At 45.7% G+C, this 24,844-nt stretch overlaps 1 protein-coding gene across 1 annotated transcript in view; it reads right to left on the minus strand.

Moving 5' to 3' along the window:
• Positions 1 to 1,075: 1,075 nt before the first annotated feature.
• LOC138292817 (flavin-containing monooxygenase 5-like) overlaps positions 1,076 to 24,844 on the minus strand; it is a 209,824-nt gene continuing 186,055 nt past the window's right edge. Inside the window, exon 9 of the mRNA XM_069231612.1 lies at positions 1,076 to 2,737. Within this exon, the coding sequence (XP_069087713.1) occupies positions 2,386 to 2,737 (352 nt within the window). The 3' untranslated portion in view covers positions 1,076 to 2,385. The remainder of the gene's footprint in view (positions 2,738 to 24,844) is intronic.

Consider the following 24,844-nt stretch of genomic DNA (forward strand, 5'->3'; position numbering starts at 1 on the left):
TAGGCCTAGATGTAATAGGGCATAGCGCCTCCTTGCGCCACATTAGGGTAATGTTTTATGATGCTAATGTGGCCCAAGGAGGCCAAATTCGTGGCACCTTATTTACAAAGTGGAGCGATGCATGCATTGCACCACTTTATAACCCCGTCTGCCACATTATGCCTGCACCAGGCATAATGTATGCAAGGGGGGCGTTCCCCCATTAGGAGGACCTAAAAAATGGCACAGTGGAATCTAGGAGATTACACTGCGCCATTTTTAGCAGCTATATTTTGGGGCATATTTATACTCCGTTTGCGCCGGAATTGCGTCGTTTTTTTTGACGCAATTTCGACGCAAAACTAACTCCATATTTATACTTTGGCGTTAGACGCGTCTAGCGCCAAAGTCCATGGAGTTAGCGTCATTTTTTAGCGTGGACACCTACTTTGCGTTAATTATATGCAAGGTAGGCGTTCCCGTCTAAAAAATCGACTCCGAGGCATGTGCGTCGGATTTATACTCCCGGGCAAAAATCACACCCGGGAGTGGGCGTGCCAAAAAAAATGACGTACGGCCGCTTTTGCGCCGTTTTTTAGCGCCTGCAAAAGGCAGGCGTTAAGGGACCTGTGGGCTCTGAAGGAGCCCAGAGGTGCCCTCCCATGCCCCCAGGTACACCCCCTGTCACCCTTGCCCACCCCAGGAGGACACCCAAGGCTGGAGGGACCCATCCCAGGGACATTAAGGTAAGTTCAGGTAAGTATTTTTATTTTATTTTTTTGTGGCATAGGGGGGCCTGATTTGTGCCCCCCTACATGCCACTATGCCCAATGACCATGCCCAGGGGGACATAAGTCCCCTGGGCATGGCCATTGGGCAAGGGGGCATGACTCCTGTCTTTGCTAAGACAGGAGTCATTTCTATGGGGGTTGGGAGTCGTAAAAAATGGCGCAAATCGGGTTGAGGCGAAAAAATTGCCTCAACCTGACTTGCCCCATTTCTTGACGCCCAAGCCCCATATCCCCCTACGCCGACGCTGCCTGGTGTACGTCGTTTTTTTTAACGCACACCAGACGGCGGCGGCGGCTAACGCCGGCTAACGCCGGCTAACGTCATTCAATAAATACGGCGCCCGCATGGTGCTTCAGAATGGCGTTAGCCGGCGCTAATTTTTTTGACGCAAAACTGCGTTGGCGCAGTTTTGCGTCAAAAAGTATAAATATGGGCCTTTATGCCTGCCAGGCGTTAAAAGTGGGCATACCACTGTTTTTAATGGGCCTCTATGTACTTTGCAGGATTAGCGCCAACATTTTGGTGCTAATCCTGCACAGTACATAAAAAGAGTCAAAAATGTTGACGCTATTGCCCCTACCCTGGGCCATGGTGCAACACATGGTGACGGTTTGGGGGCGTAAGAAAAGTGGTGCTGTATTTGATGCAGCGCCGCTTTTCTTGAATTCGGGTCTTATTTCCTTGTAGACTGCTTGTGTAGCCTAAAGCCTATTTCACTGCACTTGATAGTCAGTTTCAAGACAGTACTCATTCCTAAACAGAGTCATTATATAAAAAAGATGAAAATATTATCAAAAAATGAAAATGAAGACAAAACAAAAGATTGGAATTTTATTTCTATTAATACTTTTTACATTTTAAAGAAAGATTTGGGGTAATGCTAGGAATGAAATTTGGGTTAGAGTTTTATAGTTAGGGTTAGAGTAAGGTCCAAGAAGGAATAATGGCCGTAGTCAGGGCACTGTTTAATATCAGGGTTTGAGGAATGGTAAGGTTTAAGCTTAAGTATAGGTTTAAGGTTATGGACTGGTTGTTTAAGGGTTAGAGCTCTTTTTAAAGTTAAGGTTCAGGAAGGATAAATGTTAGAAATGGAATTCTGATTAATGAAGTTCTCAATGATTTTCATCAATTTGATGTTCTTTATATTTTCCATAACTGGCAATTCAACATAAATGTTTTTTTCTTCATAATAGTTTCTTTATAATCCTTTTAAAATTAAAAGTACATCTTTGAATATGCATGTTTTCGCTCTCAAATGGATCTAAGAGGCCTGTCAGGGTGGAAGCCTAAGCTGTAGGAGACATTCCTATGTCCAGTTCACAGTTTCTGGTTTAATGTTTTTTTAAAACTTTGCGTACCCTAATAATAAAGAGCTTATTTTTTCCCTCTTAGAGAATTATTCTTTGATTACAAAGGCATACTCCACAAACAGTGCCTTACCTGCATTCACCACAAGCTTACATGCACTAGTGCCTTTTTGTTTTTGCTCTCAAGTCATACTACATTAGAATTGGGTCCCATTAACTCATAAGTGGCTATTCAGTAACAAGAGGGAGGTACAGTTCAGCGGCTGCAGTGAACACAAAGAAAACCTGGAAATCAGGAAAGAACACATTAGAAGTAGGCGCACACAGCCACTAAGAGAACAAAAACACCCAAGAGTTTGAGCATGAGTGGCAGTGACGAGCTCGACATCATATAGTCATCTTTCACTACTCGTGTTTTCGTGGGCTTGATGATCCGATCCTTCTGGGTCAGGATTGCTTTCCTGGCCCCTTCCCACTTCCCTGGCCCAGTGAGGCGGTACTGGTATGGTGTGACTGGCCCGAAGAACAACTCCTTAGCTAAGACTGGATCCTTGAGGAAGATGGTGAACAGATTGGGTTTCGCACCAAACTGAGAGGAAATTTCATCTACGTAATCCACATAGTCCACTTGAATGGTGTGTCGTGGGCTGTCCACATACCTGCATGGAAAAAAGAGAGCATTGATGATGGTGCGCTCTTTCTTGGTAGAAAATGATGCTGCTTAATAATTGTGCTTGAGTCAGTTACTGTTCCTCTTGGCTTTGAACATTGGTCTAGGCCCAGTGGTGAGGTACATTTGGCAATGTTCACGTAAAATTAATGTTTCTGCCATGATGTCAAAATGTGGCCCTCATTACGAGTGACCCCCAGTGCGGTATGATATTTATTGCACCTAATAAGATCTGACAAAGATGGGGTCCAAATTTATCAGGTGTAATAAATAGTACCTATTAGAAAAATCACCAAAAACGGGGAATATTATTTCTAATAAGCTTACGGTGCCCAAATCTGCATGTTATGATTATTGCCTTGCACTTTTTCAATATTAAATTCCAGTAGGCTGCACCTGCCAGTATTTAAGGGGTATGCAAACTTTATCGCACCCAGTCTATAAATTTGTATACTTTATTATTCGGACATATGCCAATATAAGGGTTTATGCTGGAGTTGCAAGCATCAGTCCACATGTAATCAGATCCTCTGTGTTTAAAATAAAGATTGAAAAACACAATGTGTTGGAAATCAATTGCAGTTTATAAAAAGTTCTCTCAAATTTAGGGCCTCATTTATCAAGGTTTCACGCAGACCAGTGCAGCAACCAACCTTGCTGCCCTGCACTGCGGGAAAGGGAAAGGGCAGGAATTAATCATATTTAACATATATGTATTCCGGTCCTTTCCATGCGCTGACATCACAAGTCTAGATAAAGAGTCGTAATGGATCATGATATGGTAAACAAGACTATCACTAATTTGACAGACAGAGGGGGTTATTCTAACTTTGGAGGAAGTGGTAATCCGTCCCAAAAGTGACGGTAAAGTGACGGATATACCACCAGCCGTATTACAAGTCCATTATATACTATGGAACTCGTAATACGGCTGGTGGTAAATCCGTCACATTTGGGACGGATTACCACCTCCTCCAAAGTTGGAATAACCCCCAGAGTCTTGACCGATATTGAGAAACAATTTTTATGCTTTGGTTTAACATTTTGTCCTTTACATACTTTGACTATGTTGGTGTAAGGGTGGATCTATTTATATTCATAAGAAAGTTTAAATTGACAAAATGGCACCAACTAAGAACCACTTCCATAACCTCAAAAAACTCTACAATGAGTGACATCATTTCTGAGACTGTAAGCATTAATGATCTGAAGACATTATCCAACCTGCATGAATTACAGAGTGATGAGATGGTTTCAGGCGATCCTCACACATTGTTAGACAGTTTGGGTATAACACATGATGACCCTTTCACCAGTGGCTGTAAATTCCTGCCTAGCATGCCTCATGATAACATAGATACAGTCCATGATGCGGTCATTCAGGATTTTAAGAAGCTGAGAACAAACAAATACAGGTTGGTCAAGAGCAATACCTCATTAGAGCAAATGCAGGTGCTTAAATCTCTAGTGAGGGATGATAGTATCATCATCTGCCCTGCCGACAAAGGAAGTAATATTGTCATTCTCAGTAGAGATAAGTACATAGAAAAGGCGATTAGGGAACTTAATGATGTCACATCCTACGAGGTTATTGGTAAGGATGCATATATTAACATCAGCACCACTTTGTGGGATAGTCATATCAAATAGCATGACAAAGGGCTTCTTGAATGGGATTTTTTTTTTTTTTTTTTAAGAAAGAGTTTCCCAAATTACCTGTTTTATACCACCTTCCCATGATACAAAAAGACAGATCGAACCCCCCCGGGAGACCCATTGTGTTTTCTAGAGACAGTGCATATGAAAAAGTATGGACATATGTTTGTTTTGTCCTCAGAGAGTTTGTCACCAATCTCCCTTCTTATGAGAGAGACACAAAGGATTTCTTGGATAAAATCTCTGGGGTAAGTTGGGAAGATGACTCTCTGTTGGCCATCGTTGACATCAATTCTCTCTACACTGTCATTTTATTAAGGCCAGTTCACTCAGATTTCTTGACCATACCGAAATGATTCTAGAAGTGAGTAAAATGTGCCAACAGAACCACATTTTTTAATGGCACTCTGTACCATCAGATTCTTGGGACAGTGATAGACCCCTGCTTTGCCCCCAGTTTTGTGAATCTCTTTTTGGGCAGGTGGGATGAGCAGGTGTTCAGTGATGCTACGCTGGAGATACACCTCTGAAAAGGTTGTCCTCGGTCTCAGGTTTATTGATGACTTTTTAATTATTTGGAAGGGTTCTGTTCCTGAAATCACCAATTTTGTAAATATTATGAATAACAACACACACAATCTGTACTTCACTTTGACTACTAGTAGTAATAGCATTGGGTTTCTGGATATCACGTTTGAAGTACAGCAGGGAGAGATACAAACTCGACTTTTCAGAAAACCAACAGCAGGCAGTAGCCTTTTGCATGCCCTCAGTGGCCATCCGGAAAATGTGAAGGGGAGTATTCCATTTGGTGAGTTACGGAGGGCAAAAAGAAATTGTCGCACTGATGCTAAGGAGAAAAGTTACCCTATTTGGGTACTTGAGAGGGCCAGCAAGAAGGTAGAGGGTATAGCAGTAGAACAGATCCTTTTCACTAACACCTCTGGTACCAAAAAGGATTCCGTATTTAGAATGATCCACACATATAACAGGAGCTCTAATCATGTACAAACATTAGGGGATCATCAAAAGTGATACAGTGATTGGTAATAAAATTACACTTAAACCCAATCTCACGTACTACAAAGCTAAATCTTTGAGGGAAACCCTTGTACACAGTGACATCACTCTCACCAAGGCTGACAGTAAAGTAGGTTTACAAGGTTTTTTTTCTTGTGCATGCTGTAAGACATGTAGATATAGTCAGAGGAAAAGAGAGTTCACCACGGTGGGCCCTTATAAATGTCCTATCAGACAATGTCTCACTTGCAGCATCCAGTATTTGATATTTATACTTGAATTTCCTTGTTCACTGAGATATGTTGGGAGCACCGTCCGCCCTTTGAAAAAGCAGGTACTTAAACACCTGTGGGCTATTAAACATGGTGACCCAAAGTACCCTGTAGGAAGCCATTTTCAGTCTGTTTACTTTGAGGATTGTACTAAGTTATCTTTCTATGCTGTAGAGCACATTGTCAGAAATCCTAGGGGTGAAAATTACATTTTACATTTGAGAAAAAGGGAGTCTGAACTGATCATTGACTTAGAAACACTAACCCCGCAGGGGTTGAACTGCGATGAAGAATTGAGTGTACACTTTTACAGAGATTAATTGCACATAAGTGCATGAGTTATAGTGTACATTGTTGTTTTTATGTCTTTTCTTGTTCTTTCTGATGAGGACATGTGATAATTGCCAAGGTAACATGTTTATTGCCACTTTCTGTACTGTTTTTCTATTATCTCTTCTTTACATGTTGTCTTTCTTTGTGTTACAGGAAGAAAAGAAGGGGCATTTTGACCTGCTTACTCCCGTCTGGCTGGTTGAAAAGCACCCCTACCTCTTCTTCATCTTCACTTCGCTGTTGTGGTCTGCTGAGAACTGCATATTGTTTTGAATTATAGAAAATTACATTATCCTTTTGACTCCATTGGACGTGTGATGGGAATATATGCCAGCTTTGATGTCTGCCTTTTGCGACTGCAGTATTTAAATTTTTTCATTTTATTTTGCCTGTTCTAGAGTTGGTTTGGGTTTACTTTGTCCCAGAGCAGACATACTCATACGGATCTTCTTTTGCTATTTGTTGGTGCCCCTTATTACTGTTATCATCAATTTTACTTTTTGTCTACATTTGCAACACTTGTTGTATTGAGTATTGATGCTCTAACTTTTGTCAGTTCTTTTTCCCTTATCTGTGTATAAGCGAAGTTTATTCAGTCCTCTCCCCATTGATACATTTGATTGTGGCCTTGCCTTCTATTATGGAACTGTACACTTGGTTATTTTCTTTTTTGCCTTTGCATTCAGTTTTGTTATATTTTATAAATGGTGCTGTCTTTGGTTTACACTTAGGATGCTCTGGCTGTGGGTGGTCCACCTTGCGCCTGTGCTGCTTCCAGGGTGTGGCAAGCTAAATTTTTTTTGCGTTGAGTGCCCAAGTGTTCTGGCCCCTGTTATAATTTCTCTGTGGGCTTTTAACCATGCTCCTTTCACGGCCATCAGTTTTGTTGGTTTGTGGGCCTGCCTTTTAAAATTCGCTTGATTTAATTTGCGAAAGGCATGCATACGTCATGCCTTTTCCGGTGTTTAGCCCTCCTCAACAGCACTGGTACACTACTGAAAACATACAAGGCTCCATGTTTTCCGCATGGCTTCTGGACTACTTTTTCTTTTTCTTTCCTATGCAGCACGTTCTCGCTAGGCAGTAGTTGAGCGCTTTGCATGACATCGACCCTGTTACATGGATAATTCCATAACTACCAATATATTTGACTGCGGGTGAACTGTTTTCTTTTGTGTGCTCCTTCACGCCCATGCTAATGGTGTGGTGCTTTAAATTGTCTTGCTTATGTAAAACTATATTACTTTTCATTTTAAATTTATGTGGCAAGAAAAATCCGGTTAGGACTTTACAACTCTAATAGCTCTAAGACGAACAAATCCGACACCCATTGCATTGAAAATGCTTATCTTTTCTTTTTTTGAGTTCCCCACTTTTCATTCTTTTAGAGAGGTTAAACTGAAATTTGAAAATGTACGCTCAACTACGTCCATTATTCATCCCACCACACTCACTACATTCCTCATTTAGATATTTTCTTTGTGGGTACAAGACAGGTTTGACATATTTTGTCATGACCGTCTTTTATTAGTCTGACCTCTTCCCTAGATTACATGTCATGACGTACAGGATGGAGTTTTATGATGGAGGATGTTTAGGAGTCAGCATGTCATTCTCCTATTCCACCTTACATACCACTTTTTGAGACTCCTCCTTTGAGTACACCTGTATAGACAGATACATGTCCTTTGTTTCTTTTCGTGTCAGTTATTTTGTCAAGTTTGTTTAGTATTATTGTGCCAATTCTAACATGTGCCGCGCATTGTTTGATTCTATTCATAACTGTTTTATTTATGTTGTAGTATGTGTATGTGATGTTTATATTCTTTTTCAAAATGGTGTGGATAGTTTTCCTCACTGGGGTTTGTGGTTTTGAAGATGTCACCGATGTCGCCAACAAGGATGATTTAAAACCCTTTGCGAATACATTTTGGTTATGTGAGCAAGGCTGTTGAGACGGTCGAAACACACTATAGGGGAAATAAAAGGATGGACTCTGGTTACCTGAGTAAGCACTTCATTTATTTCTTGTTCTTGACTGTGGATATAAAAGTATGTAAATTGATTAATTTGTTAACTGGGTTATATGTTTTTACTGTTACATATTTGCTAAAATGTATAATAATTTTTTTAATTATGCATTTCATCTTATTTTTGGGTTGTTGGTTTATTGGAGAGTTAGATTTTTGTATTTAAATATGAGTTATTGTTAATAGACTAAGGCCCTCATTACAACATTAGCTGCCCGCCAAGTTGTAACAGACGAGCGGCCGCCAATGCGGCCGCACACCGCGGTGGCCATCTGGACATCCCCGCTGGACCGGCGGGCGGAAACCGAGTTTCTGCCCGCCGGCCCAGCGGGGATCTCGGCCGCAGAACAGGAGCTGGCTCCAAATGGAGCCGGCGGTGTTGCGGCTGTGCGACGGGTGCAGTTGCACCCATCGCGCTTTTCACTGTCTGCTACGCAGACAGAGAAAAGCTCCATGGGGCCCTGTCGGGGGGCCCGCGACTCCCCTTTCTGCCAGCCTTTTCCTGGCGGTTCAAACCGCCAGGAAAATGCTGGCGGGAGGGGGACTCGTAATCCCCTGGGCAGCGCTGCAAGCAGCGCTGCCCAGACGGATTACAACTGCTGGGGCCATTGTGGCGGAAAACCGCCGGCCCCGGCGGTGCGACCGCTGTGCTACCGCCGCGGTCGTAATACACCAGGAAGCACGGCCAGCCTGTTGGCGGTGCTTCCGTCAAAACAGCCCTGGCGGTCTTGGACCGCCAGGGTTGTAATGAGGGCCTAATTGTTAATGATAATATAAGTTTTAATTCTTACTTGTTAAAATTGTTTAGTATTTTTGCAATTCTGTATTCAATTTTGATTTCAGATTGTGAGGTTTATTGCAGAACCTGTGTGGGTACATTTTTTAAATATACATTAATTAATTTAATTCTCAAAAATCACTTACATTTTTTAAAATTTATTTCCATGTTTCTTACTTTTTAAATTACATATTCAGTATTAAATTAAGATAGTATGCTTTATTGGGAATTGAGTGTGTAGTCATTTAAATACAATATTTTAAAATTAAAATTATTTGATTAATGTATCAGTTATGCCAATTTGCTAGTTAACAATTATTGTTTTTATCTGTAACAAATAGTTAGATTCAAAAATATTTATTTATGGTTTTGTAATTGTATTCTATGGTGTTGCAACATTTATACAGCACTTACTACTCGTATGTGGGGCACTGAAGTGCTTGTAATTTTTAAAAGAACGCTAAATATTATTTTACTAGGCTGTGGGGTATATTGTGGGCATAGTGTTTTTTTTAAATAAAAAGTGTGTGTATTTAAGTTAAAACTGATGTAAATTAAATTGTAAAGGTTTTTCTTTGTTTTGTAAATAAATACTCTGTGATAAAGTTGTTTAGGTTGATGTATTTTATGGGTGAGCTTGAGGTCTACTAGATATTTAAAGAATGTTTCCTTGATTTTCTTTTTACAATATCTATTAAATAATCATGTTTTAAACAGAAATATTTTTTGATGAGTTTTATTATTTCTCATTTATTTACAATTGTTTAAAATACTATTTAAATGACAATTATATTTTTTCAGTGTAGTTCATGTAACCCCAATCCAAATACATGTGTTTTATAGATTGGAGTTAGAACAGCAAATCTTTATTTATGTAATAACATGCATATGGATTTTTATATTCTTTTTGAAAATGGCGCTGTCAGTTTTCTTCACTAGGTTTATTGTTTTGAAGATGTTGTGAATGTTGGCAACAGAGGTGATTTAAAACCCTTTGTGAAAACGCTTTGATTATGTGAGAAAGGCAGCTGAGCTAGCCAAAGCGCATTATGGGGCAAATAAAGGGATGGACAGTGGTTGCCTAAGTGAACGCTCCATTTATTTTTTGTTCTTGACTGTGGATTTAATTGCCGGAGGCTCGAGAGGCACAGCGCTTTACCCCCACGGGTGCAGGATCATTCTGCATAAGCTTGGCGTGATTACAAAATTGTATATACAAATAAATAACTACCCAGTCAATCCCCCAATAAAACCAACTAGCTGACAATATATACATTAATATTGTTTTTAAAGATTAAAACTTGCAAAACCTATATAATAATATTGAAACATAATATAATAAAACAGCTTAATAAAAAACGTTATTAAATTAAGCAATCTTTTAAAATGACAATGGGCCTCATTATGAGTTGCCGAACTCATAGCCGCCACTTCACCACCAATACGGTGAAGCCCCCGCCGGCCCTATCATGATTTTCCCACTGGGCCGGCGGGATGAAACAGTGTAATTTGGGCAGTGAAATTCACGACAGGGCTGTGCATGGAGGCCCCTGCACTGCCCATGCCAAATGCATGGGCAGTGGTGGGGCCTTCAGGAGGGCGCGAGTCACACATTCCGCCAGCCTTTCCCTGGCGGTGTAAACTGCCCAGAAAAGGCTGGCGGAATGGGACTCATAAGCCGCTGTGCAGCGCTACCCTATCGGATTTGAAATGCCGAGACCGGTAGGCTGCCTGGTGGCGGCAGCCTGGCGGTAGCGGCGTTTCCACCGTGGCGTCTCCGCCACGGTCATAATATGGCAGGCAGACCGCCAATACTGCGGCGGTCCACCCGACACTGTGAGTCTAGCGGTCCGCGACCGCCAGACTCATAATGAGGCCCATAGTATAGTAAAGCAGTTCAAATACTTTGGCATTTTGATCCACAACAATTTTCTTGTCACAATATTCGGACCTGATTTTCCGGTTAGACAATATTTTTTTACCGATATTTAGGTGAATTACCAATGTGGGCATTATTAATATTATTATTATTATTATACATAAGTGGGTCTAATGATGCTTTTAGGGTTGCTTGTTCTTCATAGAGGGGACATACTGTGGAGTTCCAGGTCAGACTGCTCTATTTAGAGTGTGGTCAGACGGGTTTGTGTATTACAATTTATCGTAACCTTAAGACATATGGAGTACTAAGGGACGGATTTCATTTCATTTCATGCAACACAGGACAGCAAGCAAAGTTGCTGCACTGCGCTGCATTGTGTGAGAGGGGGACAGCAACAATGCTCCATATCTACTAAAATATGGCACATTTCTGCTGTCTTTTAGTGCTGACGAACTGTGTGCTACCTAGTGCCAACACAGGAACTCTGGTACCATGATGCAAGGGTGTCTGCGTTATATGCAGGATTGTTTATGTGCAGGAAGGGAAATCTTCCTGCACAAAAACAATAGAAGCAAGTTACTCTTTCTATGTGCGCTACAGAATGCATCACACATAAAAAATAGGAAGTAACAAGGTGAAATAAAGATATTCCTCCTTGTTACACCTGGTTCAGGGAGGCGTGGCTTTTATGCAAAATTCCAGGTTTACTAATCCATGGGTGGATGCTTGGGAGCGCCCATCCTCCACCCATGGGACGCCTTCCAAACACAAGGTAACTTTATTTACTGAACTACGCAAAGGCAATCAAAGTGTCTTTGTGTGGCTAAGTAAATGCCAAAAAGAATTTTGCGTCGCACCTGCATCATTAAAGTGATGCAACTCTGACACAAAACCTTTTTAAATCTGCCCCTAAATCTTTTGTAGGTTCAAAGGACCCTGACACATTGTCCAGATGATAACGTGCTTTGTTGTTTTTTTAAAATCTTTTTATTAGACTTATCATATGAAAACAATCAAGGAAGCAGAGAATATAAACCAAAAACTAACCGGCTTACAGTGTAGGCCTTGCATCTTCCCAAATATAAAGCAAACAAAACAACGACCCCAACACCACCACCCTGCTCGACAACCTCGCCAACCTCGGCCTCAAACAACTGGTGAACACCGCCACCCACATCGCCGGACACACGCTTGACCCCATCTTCTCCGCCAGCAAACACGTCTTCTTCAGCCACGCCTCCGCCCTACACTGGACCGACCACAGCTGCGTCCACTTCACATTCCGACGCGAGACCCGCCACCTCCGCACCCAACCCATCCCTCGTCGACAGTGGAACAAGATCCCCGAAGAGCAACTCTTCTCCGCACTCGCCGCCAACCAACCCACCCTCACCACCGACCCCAACGACGCAGCCCTCAACCTCACAAACTGGATCTCCAACTGCGCAGACATCCTTGCTCCCCTCAAACGCACGCATCGACAGACCAACACCAAAAAACCTCTCTGGTTCTCTGACACACTCAAAGAATCAAAGAAAACTTGTCGCGCCCTTGAGAAAGCCTGGCGCAAGGACCGCACCGCTGACAACATGACCGCCCTCAAGAACGCTACCCGCGAACACCACCACCTGATCCGCGCTGCCAAAAGGAACTTTTTCACCGACAGACTGGACAAAAACAGACACAACAGCAGAGAACTCTTCAGCATGGTCAAGGAGTTCTCCAACCCCAACGCCAACGCCGTCACGCCCTCACAGGATCTGTGCGAATCCCTCGCCACTTTCTTCCATCGCAAGATTAGCGACCTCCACGACAGCTTCGGACACCAGACCCAACCATACACCACCGAACCGGCATCCACGGCCATCACCCTCAACAACTGGTCCCACATCAACACGGAAGAAACCAAATCCATCATGAACTCTATCCACTCCGGCGCCCCTTCGGACCCCTGCCCGCACTTCATCTTTAACAAAGCCGACGACATCATCGCCCCGCACCTCCAGACCGTCATCAACTCTTCTTTTTCTTCTGCTACCTTCCCCGAATGCTGGAAACACGCCGAAGTCAACGCACTACTAAAGAAACCTACGGTTGACCCGAGCGACCTAAAAAACTTCCGCCCCATCTCTCTTCTGCCTTTCCCAGCCAAAGTAATAGAGAAGACCGTCAACAAACAGCTGACCACCTTCCTGGAAGACAACAACCTGCTCGACCCCTCACAAACCGGATTCCGAACCAACCACAGCACTGAAACCGCCCTCATCTCAGTCACTGACGACATCAGAACCCTGATGGACAACGGTGAAACAGTCGCCCTCATTCTGCTCGAACTCTCGACTGCCTCTGACACCGTCTGTCACCGCACCCTAATCACCCGCCTCCGCTCCACCGGGATCCAAGGCCAGGCCCTGGACTGGATCGCCTCCTTCCTCTCAAACCGTTCCCAAAGAGTTTACCTCCCTCCGTTTCGCTCAGAACCCACCGAGATCATCTGCGGCGTACCCCAAGGCTCATCACTCAGCCCGACACTCTTCAATGTCTACATGAGCCCCCTCGCCAACATCGTACGCAAGCACGACATCATCATCACCTCCTACGCCGACGACACCCAACTTATACTCTCCCTCACCAAGGACCCCGCCAGCGCCAAGACCAACCTACAAGAGGGTATGAAGGACGTCGCAGATTGGATGAGGCTCAGCCGCCTAAAGCTGAACTCTGAAAAAACGGAAGTCCTCATCCTCGGCAACACCCCGTCCGCCTGGGACGACTCATGGTGGCCCACGACCCTCGGCACCGCACCGACCCCCACAGACCACGCCCGCAACCTCGGCTTCATCTTGGACCCTCTTCTCACCATGACCAAGCAAGTCAACGCCGTGTCCTCCGCCTGCTTCCTCACCCTCCGCATGCTCCGCAAGATCTTCCGCTGGATCCCCGCCGACACCAGAAAAACCGTGACCCACGCCCTCGTCACGAGCCGCCTGGACTACGGCAACACCCTCTACGCCGGGACCACAGCCAAACTCCAAAATCGCCTGCAACGCATTCAAAACGCCTCGGCCCGCCTCATCCTCGACATACCCCGCAGCAGCCACATCTCCGCACACCTGAGACACCTGCATTGGCTCCCTGTCAGCAAAAGGATCACCTTCCGACTTCTCACCCACGCACACAAAGCCCTCTACGACAAGGGACCGGCATACCTCAACAGACGCCTCAGCTTCTACGTCCCCACCCGCCTCCTCCGCTCCTCTGGCCTCGCACTCGCTGCTGTCCCTCGCATCCGCTGCTCCACGGCGGGTGGGAGATCTTTCTCCTTCCTGGCGGCCAAGACCTGGAACTCCCTCCCCACCAGCCTCAGGAACATCCAGGACCACTCCGCTTTCCGGAGACTCCTAAAGACCTGGCTGTTCGAACAGCGATAACCCCCCCTTTTTCCCCTAGCGCCTTGAGACCCGCACGGGTGAGTAGCGCGCTTTATAAATGTTAATGATTTGATTTGATTTGAAAGCATTGCAGCATGAGAATGGGTATTATGTCAATCCTTTCCATCAAACTACCAGAAAACTAGTAGTACGAGGCCATGGCATCACTCCTTCCATTCCCCTCATACCATCCCAGCCTTTCCTCCCTCTAAGCATCTGTTGTCCTCTGCTGGTTTCCAGAGACCCCATATTTTGTCAAATGTACGAGGCCAAGAGAAAGGCCTTGTAAACCAGTTATTTAGCCCTCATGTACCAATCCTTGTTGGATTCCCATTCCTTAACCATCGGGGCAGAAACACTTCCTCAATGTCTGACTGTGTCTCGTCTTGCCACCGCCAGTACCACATTACAAAAGAGAAGCATATATTTTCCTAGAGTCTGGTCACGCCATCTATCCAGAGCCACCAACTGTGAAGTAAGAACCACATCATTGTGGATATCTTTTTAAAGACCTTCCATCAGTAATCCTGGATCAGGGGGCATCCCGAGGTGGTGTGCAGAAATGTACCTTGCTGCCAGCAGCCCTGCAGGCTTATGTCGGTGGTGATATTCCCATTCAATACAGTCTGATTCTTGTGTAATAGGTTCCAGGAAGTATTTTTAACTGAAATAGCCAAAAACCCGCCCATATCATCACTTCTTGCAGGTATCTACATACTGCACCCCTCGCTTCATCTTACAGCCTAACCAAGTCTTGATAATCTGCTTCTCTTTCTGATATATATGGTATGATTTGTCATGTAAGAGACCCTAGTCATAAATCTCCTAGCAAGTTCTCTTTTTGATTTTGTGAGAATGCTCACCATTAGAGTGCTGGACCGTTTAGGATGGTAGGGATAATCCTGAAGAGGTACTCCTCTTAACATGGATGGTTACCAACCCCATGGCCAGGCAATGATACCATATATGACAGATAATTATAGTCATGGGGCACAGGGACTTATATCTTCATCCCATTGGGGAGGCCATATACTGGCAAACAGTTTGTAAATCTTTGAAGTATGTCATAAGTGGGTGTTGGACTTTTGCTTATGCAGGGTCATCCTGAATCTTTTTGCCTCCTGCCTCCTATTTATTTCTGACCTGTCGCTGTTGGCTTTTGAACTCTGAGCACTTTCCCAATGCTAACCAGTGCTAAAGTGCATATGCTCTCCGTGTAAATTGTATGTAATTGGTTTATCCATGATTGGCATATTTGGTTTACTAGTAAGTCCCTAGTAAAGGGCACTAGAGGTGCCAGGTCCTGTAAATCAAATGCTACTAGTGGGCCTGCAGCACTGGTTGTGCCACCCACATAAGTAGCTCTGTAATCATGTCCCAGACCTGCCATTGCGGTGTCTGTGTGCGCAGTTTTAACTGTAAATTAGACTTGGCAAGTGCACCCACTTGCCAGGCCTAAACCTTCCCTTTTCTTACATGTAAGGCACCCCTAAGGTAGGCCCTAGGTAGCCCCAAGGGCAGGGTGCAGTGTATGGATAAGGTAGGACATATAGTAATGTGGTTTATATGTCCTGTCTCTCTCATAGGATAATATGGGGGCTACCTTTAAATATGATTAAAGCGTAGATTCCCCTAGAGAGTAGATGGACATGTGGAGTTTGGGGTCCCTGAACTCACAATTTAAAAATACATCTTTTAGTAAAGTTGATTTTGAGATTGTGCGTTTGAAAATGCCACTTTTAGAAAGTGAGCATTTTCTTGCTTAAACCATTTCGTGACTCTGCCTTGTTTGTGGATTCCCTGTCTGGGTCAGTTTGACAGTTGGGTTGTTTTTCACCTCGCACTAGACAGTGACACAAAGGGGGCTGGGGTGTAACCTGCATTTCCTGATTAGCCATCTCTGCTAGGAGGGAGGGGTGGAGTGGTCACTCTCATCTGAAAGGACTGTGCCTGCCTCTGACAATGCCGGCTCCAACCCCCTGCTGTGTGTCTGAGGCCTTGCCTGGGCAAGGCAGGATTTCACAAGTAGATGTGAGTCCCCTTTGAAGAAAGGTGACTTCAAAGACTAAAATGGGTATAAGAAGGGCACCCAAATCTACAGACTTTAGAAACACTTCTGGAACCAAGAGGAACCTCTGCCTGGAGAAGAGCTGATAGCTGAGGAAGAAGTGCTGCCCTGCCTGTGACTGTGCTTTGTGGAGCTTTCCTGCAGTGCTGCTTCTGCCAGAGTAAGAGGGCAAAGACTGGACTTTGTGTGCCTTCCATCTTGTGAAGAAATCTCCAAGGGCTTGGGTTAGAGCTTGCCTCCTGTTGTTTGAAGTCTCAGGGACAGCAAAGACTTCTCTCTGCCAGCACCTGGAGTCTCTGGAGAGACTCCTGCCCTGACAAGTGGTGCCCTATCCAGACCCTGGGCCCTTGAAAGGAAAGCTGGTGGAATCCAAGGAAATCGACTTCGGACGACTTCGGACCGACGCCGCTGCTGAATCCGGTAACGCCGCCTGCACCTGACGCCGTGACCTTCGCTGGAACGCGACGCTCTTCGCAGGCCCGACGTCGCAGCAGCCCCGCTGAAGTCCGCGACTCCGTGGAAGTCGGCGCACCACGTCGTGACCGACGCCGCTTGAAGTGCACGGATTCAACGTTTCACACAGACGCCGCGATTCCCGACTTTGCGCATCGGCTTGTTTTTCACTCTTCACCAAAGGTACTGTACTTGGGGGTCTACATGACTCTATGTCCGGCGCCGCTGGTGTCGGCTTGTTGGGAACGACTCCGTCACAACGCCGTATTAACATCTCATCGAAGCATTTTTGTTTCTAAGCGCTATTTTTGAGTTTAATCTCTAAAAAAATCATAACTTGACTTGTGTATGTCGGATTTTTGTCATTGTGGTCTTGTTTTGTTTAGATAAATATTTCCTATTTTTCTAAACCGGTGTTGTGTCATTTTGTAGTGTTTTCATTAAGTTACTATGTGTGTTGGTACAAATACTTTACACCTAGCACTCTGAAGTTAAGCCTACTGCTCTGCCAAGCTACCAAGGGGGTAAGCAGGGGTTAGCTGAGCGTGATTCTCTTTTACCCTGACTAGAGTGAGGGTCCTTGCTTGAACAGGGGGTAACCTGACTGTCAACCAAAGACCCCATTTCTAACATTGGTGATCAGCGGTTGGGATTTGGACTTGTATTTGTACTTGACATACAGGCCCGTATTTATACTTTTTTTAGTGCTGCATTTGCGCCGCTTTTTGGCACAAAACGGCGCAAACCTACAAAATGCAATGGCATTTTGCAAGTTTGCGCCGTTTTTGCGTCAAAAAACGACGCAAATGCGGCGCAAAAAAAGTATAAATACGGGCCACAGTGATTAAGTGTACACTATTGTTTTGAGTTCAGACCACTACGTGACCACATACTACTTGTCTTGTGATTCTGCTTTTTGTTCTCTGATGTCCTCCTGGAAGTATTGCTAATATTTTTGGACTTTGGTTTTTGGTTGTGAAGCCTTTGCAGAATGGAAGTCAATTTCTGGCACCTATTTATGTATAAAAAGTGGCAGCTTAAAGCATTCTGCATGGAAAGGGGACTGGCTGTGCACAAGAAATCCAGAAGGGAGGATCCTGAGTCAGCCCTGTTTCAGTATGAATTGAAATGTTGTCAGGCAACACCACCAAATGAGTCTGAGGAGGATAACTACTCTGAGGAGGAGGACTACTCTGAGGAGGAGGGCAGTGGCCCTGAGGAGGGAATAGAAAGAGATGATTGGCTCCTAGCTCGAATCCGGAGTCTGGAAGAGCTAGATGCAGAGCTTGAGAGGGCTGAGGAGAAGAGAGCCTTATTCCTGGAAGAAAAAAAAAAGGATTACAGCTCAAGAGCTGAGCTGTGAAGAGCTGAAGCTGGAGGCCATGAGGGCTGAGTCCAGTTCAGATGGTGGCAGCAAAAATCTTGTATCCAGTACTGCTGAAGAAGTGCACATGCCCAGAGATGTGGTGCCCTACTTGAAGGAGGGAGTTAACACACGCCAGGAGGTTCAGGGGTATGAGGTAGCTCCAGTGATGCACAGGGTCCCTGAGGTGGATTGGGGAACTGGCATGGGGAGTCATATTCCTACTGGTGGGAGGGACACTTTACTGACTCTAGGTGAGAGTGACAGGGAGAAGGGTTCCCCTAAGGTAGAAGTCCTGGTTATGGAGAATGAAGACATCCCAAAAGAGTGTGGGTTGAGTGTCAGGGACAGTCAGGTACTGTCTCACCAGTCTCAGGAAGGTGATGTGGGGTGCTTTTCCAAAGCAGAGTCACTGGATGGTTGGGTGAAGGGTACTTTGGTTAATTCATGTAAGGGGCTGAGTGATGTAATTGCTGGAGAGCATATGTCTAGTCCTTATTTTCCAGAGCTACGCCAACACCAGGTGGAGTGTGAGTTCTCTGACCCCAGGGAGCTTGCAATGGAGGCAGACCTCTTGGTGAGTATCAGAGAGTCGGAAGAGGCATTTGGGGGGGCTCCTGAGAGGAGTGATCTAGGTATTTCCCAACCAGGTGAGGTAGGGAAGGATTGTAGTGTCCCAGGTAGGTCCCAGTGTAGTGGGATGGGTGAGGGACCCCATGTCCAGTCTCTGAGGAGAAGAAATGGGGATGGGCTGAGGTCCAAGGTGCCCGAGATCTGGTCCCAGGTCCTGGAGGGTTCCATGAGGGAACACCAGGAGGGGAGCCTAGCCTGTACCATAGGGCCATCTGTTGAGGGAGATCCCACAGTGTCAGGAGAACTTGGGGGGGGCGGCTGTAGCCAGCGTCCCACCAGTTCTGGTGTCTGGCAGTACCACTCCTAGTGAGGGGGTGCAGAAGTGCAGACAAAGGGTTGAGAGGGGGTTGCGGACCCCAGTGGAGAACCTGGAGGGTCAGGGGTCAGCTCTGAGAGCAGAGCCCCCCAGGAATGACCTTGGTGAGACCATTTCTGGGTTGGGAGGAATCCAGACTCTGTCAGATGGGCAGAGATCAGGAGACCTGCACCAGCCAGACTCTTGTGTGGCCCTTGGGGACAGTGTGTCCCTTGAGGGGGGTAAGTGTGCCCCCCTGGAAGTCCTGGTGTGCCAGGCAGTGGTTCAACCGCAGGGTGGTGACTCTGGGTTGAATGATCAGGTTCAGGAGGTAAACTCTGACCTGGTGGGGGGTAAGTGTGCTCCCAAGGAAGTCCTGGTGCGCCAGGCAGTGGTTCAACCGCAGGGTGGTGACCCTGGGTTGGATGACCAGGTTCAGAGGGTAAACTCTGACCTGGTGGGGGGTAGGTATGCCCCCCAGGAATTCCTGGGTTGCCAGGCAGTGGTCCAGTCTGTGGGTACAGACCCTGGACTGGAGGATCAGGTGCAGGGGATAAACCCTGACCTGAAGGGGGGGGGCGGTTTGCCCAATCACCCCCCCTGGTGTGATTTCAAGGGGTACTCTCCCTGAGGGGTGGGTGCAGAACCCTGAGAGTAGGGGAAGGGGAGAGAAAGACTCACCCCTAACCCCAGAGCAATCTAAGGGTACAGACCCTGGATTGGAAGGCCAGGTTCAGGGTGTCCCCCCTGACCTGGAGGAAGGGGCTACTGCTAACAGTGCCCCTACCATGTTGTCTTCTGGGGGGGCCACTCCTAGTTGGGTGGTTCAGGACCCCAGAAGAGAGGGCAGGGGGAGGGAAGCCTCACCCTGGCCCTGGTCCAACCTGAAGGTACAGACCCCAGGTTGGAGGATCAGTTGCAGGTTAACATCCCTGCACTGGTGGAAGAATTGTGCAGGACTGCTTCTACAAGCACCCTGACAATTTTTTACTCTGGGGGTGCCGATCCTGGAGGGAGGGTACAGAGCCCCAGAGGGGAGGACCAGGGTCAGGTTATCTTCTCTGACCTGGTGAAAGGGAGAGTGGTCAAAGGGTGTCAGGCACCTGGGGCTACCGCCCCCCACTCTCCACAGTCACAGTGGTTGGAGAGGCCTGAGGTCAGGCTCTCATCCCTGACAGTTGTCAGGGGTCACTGTGGCTTTCTGTCCTGGTGGACAGAGCTGCCCCTGGGGGGGGAACGAGAGTCACACCCCAGGGGTGGAGTGGGCAACACCACTGTGTTGGCCCTGGTGGTACTATCTGCCCATTGCAATACATCTGTGAGCAAAGTAAAGTTAGGCGCTGCACAGATGGTGTCTGCAGATGTGGTGAAGGGTTCCCCATGGGTTAGGTTAGTGGGCCCTGAGATTATGGACAGAGGGATCCAACTGGAGTCAGGAAGGCGTATAACTGGAACATGCCCCTGCTGTTGTGGGCCTGGGTCCTTGTTCTATCGCCCCAATCAGGGCAGTACATCAAGGTATTGATTGTTCTCCCCTGGCTTTAGGCTGGTAGGGGGTCGTGTTGGACTTTTGCTTATGCAGGGTCATTCTGAATCTTTTTGCCTCCTGCCTCCTATTTTTTTTTTACCTGTCGCTGTTGGCTTTTGAACTCAGAGCACTTTCCCAATGCTACCCAGTGCTAAAGTGCATATGCTCTCCGTGTAAATTGCATGTAATTGGTTTATCCATGATTGGCATATTTGATTTACTAGTAAGTCCCTAGTAAAGTGCACTAGAGGTGCCAGGGCCTGTAAATCAAATGCTACTAGTGGGCCTGCAGCACTGGTTGTGCCACCCACATAAGTAGCTCTGTAATCATGTCCCAGACCTGCCATTGCAGTGTCTGTGTGCGCAGTTTTAACTGTAAATTCGACTTGGCAAGTGCACCCACTTGCCAGGCCTAAACCTTCCCTTTTCTTACATGTAAGGCACCCCTAAGGTAGGCCCTAGGTAGCCCCAAGGGCAGGGTGCAGTGTATGGATAAGGTAGGACATATAGTAATGTGGTTTATATGTCCTGTCTCTCTCATAGGATAATATGGGGGCTACCTTTAAATATGATTAAAGCGTAGATTCCCCTAGAGAGTAGATGGACATGTGGAGTTTGGGGTCCCTGAACTCACAATTTAAAAATACATCTTTTAGTAAAGTTGATTTTGAGATTGTGCGTTTGAAAATGCCACTTTTAGAAAGTGAGCATTTTCTTGCTTAAACCATTTTGTGACTCTGCCTTGTTTGTGGATTCCCTGTCTGGGTCAGTTTGACAGTTGGGTTGTTTTTCACCTCGCACTAGACAGTGACACAAAGGGGGCTGGGGTGTAACCTGCATTTCCTGATTAGCCATCTCTGCTAGGAGGGAGGGGTGGAGTGGTCACTCTCATCTGAAAGGACTGTGCCTGCCTCTGACAATGCCGGCTCCAACCCCCTGCTGTGTGTCTGAGGCCTTGCCTGGGCAAGGCAGGATTTCACAAGTAGGTATGAGTCCCCTTTGAAGAAAGGTGACTTCAAAGACTAAAATGGGTATAAGAAGGGCACCCAAATCTACAGACTTTAGAAACACTTCTGGAACCAAGAGGAACCTCTGCCTGGAGAAGAGCTGATAGCTGAGGAAGAAGTGCTGCCCTGCCTGTGACTGTGCTTTGTGGAGCTTTCCTGCAGTGCTGCTTCTGCCAGAGTAAGAGGGCAAAGACTGGACTTTGTGTGCCTTCCATCTTGTGAAGAAATCTCCAAGGGCTTGGGTTAGAGCTTGCCTCCTGTTGTTTGAAGTCTCAGGGACAGCAAAGACTTCTCTCTACCAGCACCTGGAGTCTCTGGAGAGACTCCTGCCCCGACAAGTGGTGCCCTATCCAGTCCCTGGGCCCTTGAAAGGAAAGCTGGTGGAATCCAAGGAAATCGACTTCGGACCGACGCCGCTGCTGAATCCGGTAACGCCGCCTGCACCTTCGCTGGAACGCGACGCTCGTCGCAGGCCCGACGTCGCAGCAGCCCAGCTGAAGTCTGCGACTCCGTGGAAGTCACTGCACCACGCCGCTCGAAGTGCACGGATTCAACGTTTCGCACAGACGCCGTGATTCCCGACTTCGCGCATCGGCTTGTTTTTCACTCTTCACCAAAGGTACTTTACTTGGGGGTCTACACGACTCCATGTCCGGCGCTGCTGGTGTCGGCTTGTTGGGAACGACTCCGTCACGACGCCGTATTAACATCTCATCGAAGCATTTTTGTTTCTAAGCGCTATTTTTGAGTTTAATCTCTAAAAAATTCATAACTTGACTTGTGTATGTCGGATATTTGTCATTTTGGTCTTGTTTTGTTTAGATAAATATTTCCTATTTTTCTAAACCGGTGTTGTGTCATTTTGTAGTGTTTTCATTAAGTTACTGTGTGTCTTGGTACAAATACGTTACACCTGGCACTCTGAAGTTAAGTCTACTGCTCTCCCAAGCTACCAAGGGGGTAAGCAGGGGTTAGCTGAGGGTGATTCTCTTTTACCCTGACTAGAGTGAGGGTCCTTGCTTGAACAGGGGGTAACCTGACTGTCAACCAAAGACCCCATTTTTAACAGTAGGTAACTTCATTCTCCCAAGATTGTGAGTGACCTGTGCACGAGAGTGCTGGGGTTTATTTGAAGTGCCTAATCTTGGGGTAGTCCCCATGGAAGTATGTAGATCATAAGATGGTATGGTGGTTCATAGTCCGCAGAGATGGTATGGTGGTTCATAGTCCGGAGAGGTAGTCAGTGCTTGTCTTCACTTCTCCAAGGATGACCTCCTACTCACACACTGCACTTTTGGTCCTCCTCCTCCTGTACAATGTTTTTGAAAAGCCAAGTGAAATTGTGTGGCTTTACAAAGTAAGTGAAGCACCAAGAAGATGTTGTTGCTCACTGGAGCTGATCCTAGCCTCTTTTTGCAGATGAGCCATTCCCCAAGAAAATAGCAGTTGCTGAGATTAATTAAAGCATTTATTTCATCACATTGTTGATTGTTAGAATAGATGCCCTCTGTACAATATGTCCACTCCTTGGTCCTGTGCTCACTGTGCAAGAGTAATCAAGCTATACTTCACTAATGAGGCCTACGTTGACTGAAACCAGTTTACTGTTGTTTGTTTTCCCTTCTGGAGGAGACCTGGCCTAGCAGATAGGGTTAGATTGTTCCTACTGGAGTAGGACCAAGACTAATTTGCATATGGATATTTTCTTTCTAGAGTAACAAAGTGGGTAGGAAATGATGGATTGAAATGTAAATATGCGCATTCCACCCATCTCTTTGTTGTTTGTTGCAGAATGGTGTTATAATTTAATGTGGGATGTTATCTTAAGTTTCATGCTGTTTGGACATTCCAATAGAATAATAGAATATTTTATTATGACAGTGCGGGTCGTTCCGAGTCAGTTGAGATGTGACTGGCTTTCGGAGGAGCCATGTCTGTCCGATCTGAATAAATCTTCTTCTCAATCTACATTTTAACTATATCCTCGTGCAGCGTTATTACTACATCTTTGGCGACGAGCGTGGAGAGCACATCTGAGTCACATCTGAGACGCTGCAGGATACGGACCAGACGTGCTCCGTGGTGGGGTTAATCCATCACCAATGAACCTATGTGCTTGAGGCTCAGCGGAAAGTGCGTGCTATGAGGAGCAGTATTGGCCACTGATCAACGTGTTATATGTTTCGGGAGGTGAGGTGTTTACTGTTATCAAACAACATTTTAAACCAGTGCATGCGTTTTCACTGTGTTATCGCCTGTACTCACATGTGCAGCTGTATACAACCAGTGCCATATCAATGCAGTACCTCGCACGGTAGCCGTGTGATGTGGCCAAGCTCGTGCTGGTTCCTCCGTGCCCTGCGTCTGCACTACTCAAGACCGGATCAGCATTTCCTCGTCTTCTTACACGATCAACGTCTATTTTAAAGGAAAGGCCCTCAGTTTTGTTTATCTACACGTGATATAGTGAAAACAGAAAGAGGTCTTTGATGCAGCCTAAATTATTCCTTCTCAGAAAGTGCATTTGGAATTGGTTATAACCTACACATTAGAGTGGCTTTAGTTTCAGCCTCATTTGTGGCATTATAATGGCTTCATCCATAAATATACTTCCAACATTTTTAGATCAACAAGGCCAACCAGCTATTCAGTGGGAGGAGCGGATAGACATTTTTGAGAATTATTTAATAGCATTGGATGGACAACATTTTTCACCTCAAAGAAAAAAAGCATTGTTATTGACTACCATCGGCAAGGAGGCACATCATATTTTCAAATACTTCCCTGAAATACGGGACGACGATGGGCAACCGTTACAGGATGAGTTCAAGGAAGCAAAGCTACGCATGGAAAAAGGTTTTCTAAAGAGGAGAACATTGTTATGCTACGGTATAAGTTTTATACCAGACCTCAGAGAGAAGGGGAGCCGCTAGATGACTTTATTTCAAGTCTACGTGAACTTTCAGTGAAATGCATGTTTAGTGTTATGACTGATGAGCTGATTCGTCACCAGCTCACCCTGCATTGTAGGAGGGAGAAGACTCAGGAGCGGTTATGGGCAGCAAAGAACCCATCCCTCAAGGACGCTAAAACAATAGCTAAAATAGTTGAGGAGTCAGAGCTCTGCATGAAAGAAATCAGCAAAAAAGACAATACCAATGGGGAAGGCGATGTTGTTCTTATATAAAAAAAAAGCGTTACTCCTAAATATGGGGGTTCAGTCAGTAAACAGATTACTAGAGATGTCAAATCTGCAAAACTTAAAGTCTGTTCTGGGTGTGGGAGCTCATCTCACACCAGTAAGGCTAAATGGTGTTTTGCGGCAAACAAGGATTGTAGAAAGTGCG

This window comes from Pleurodeles waltl, chromosome 4_2 (genome assembly GCF_031143425.1).
Source record: "Pleurodeles waltl isolate 20211129_DDA chromosome 4_2, aPleWal1.hap1.20221129, whole genome shotgun sequence".
NCBI lineage: Eukaryota > Metazoa > Chordata > Amphibia > Caudata > Salamandridae > Pleurodeles > Pleurodeles waltl.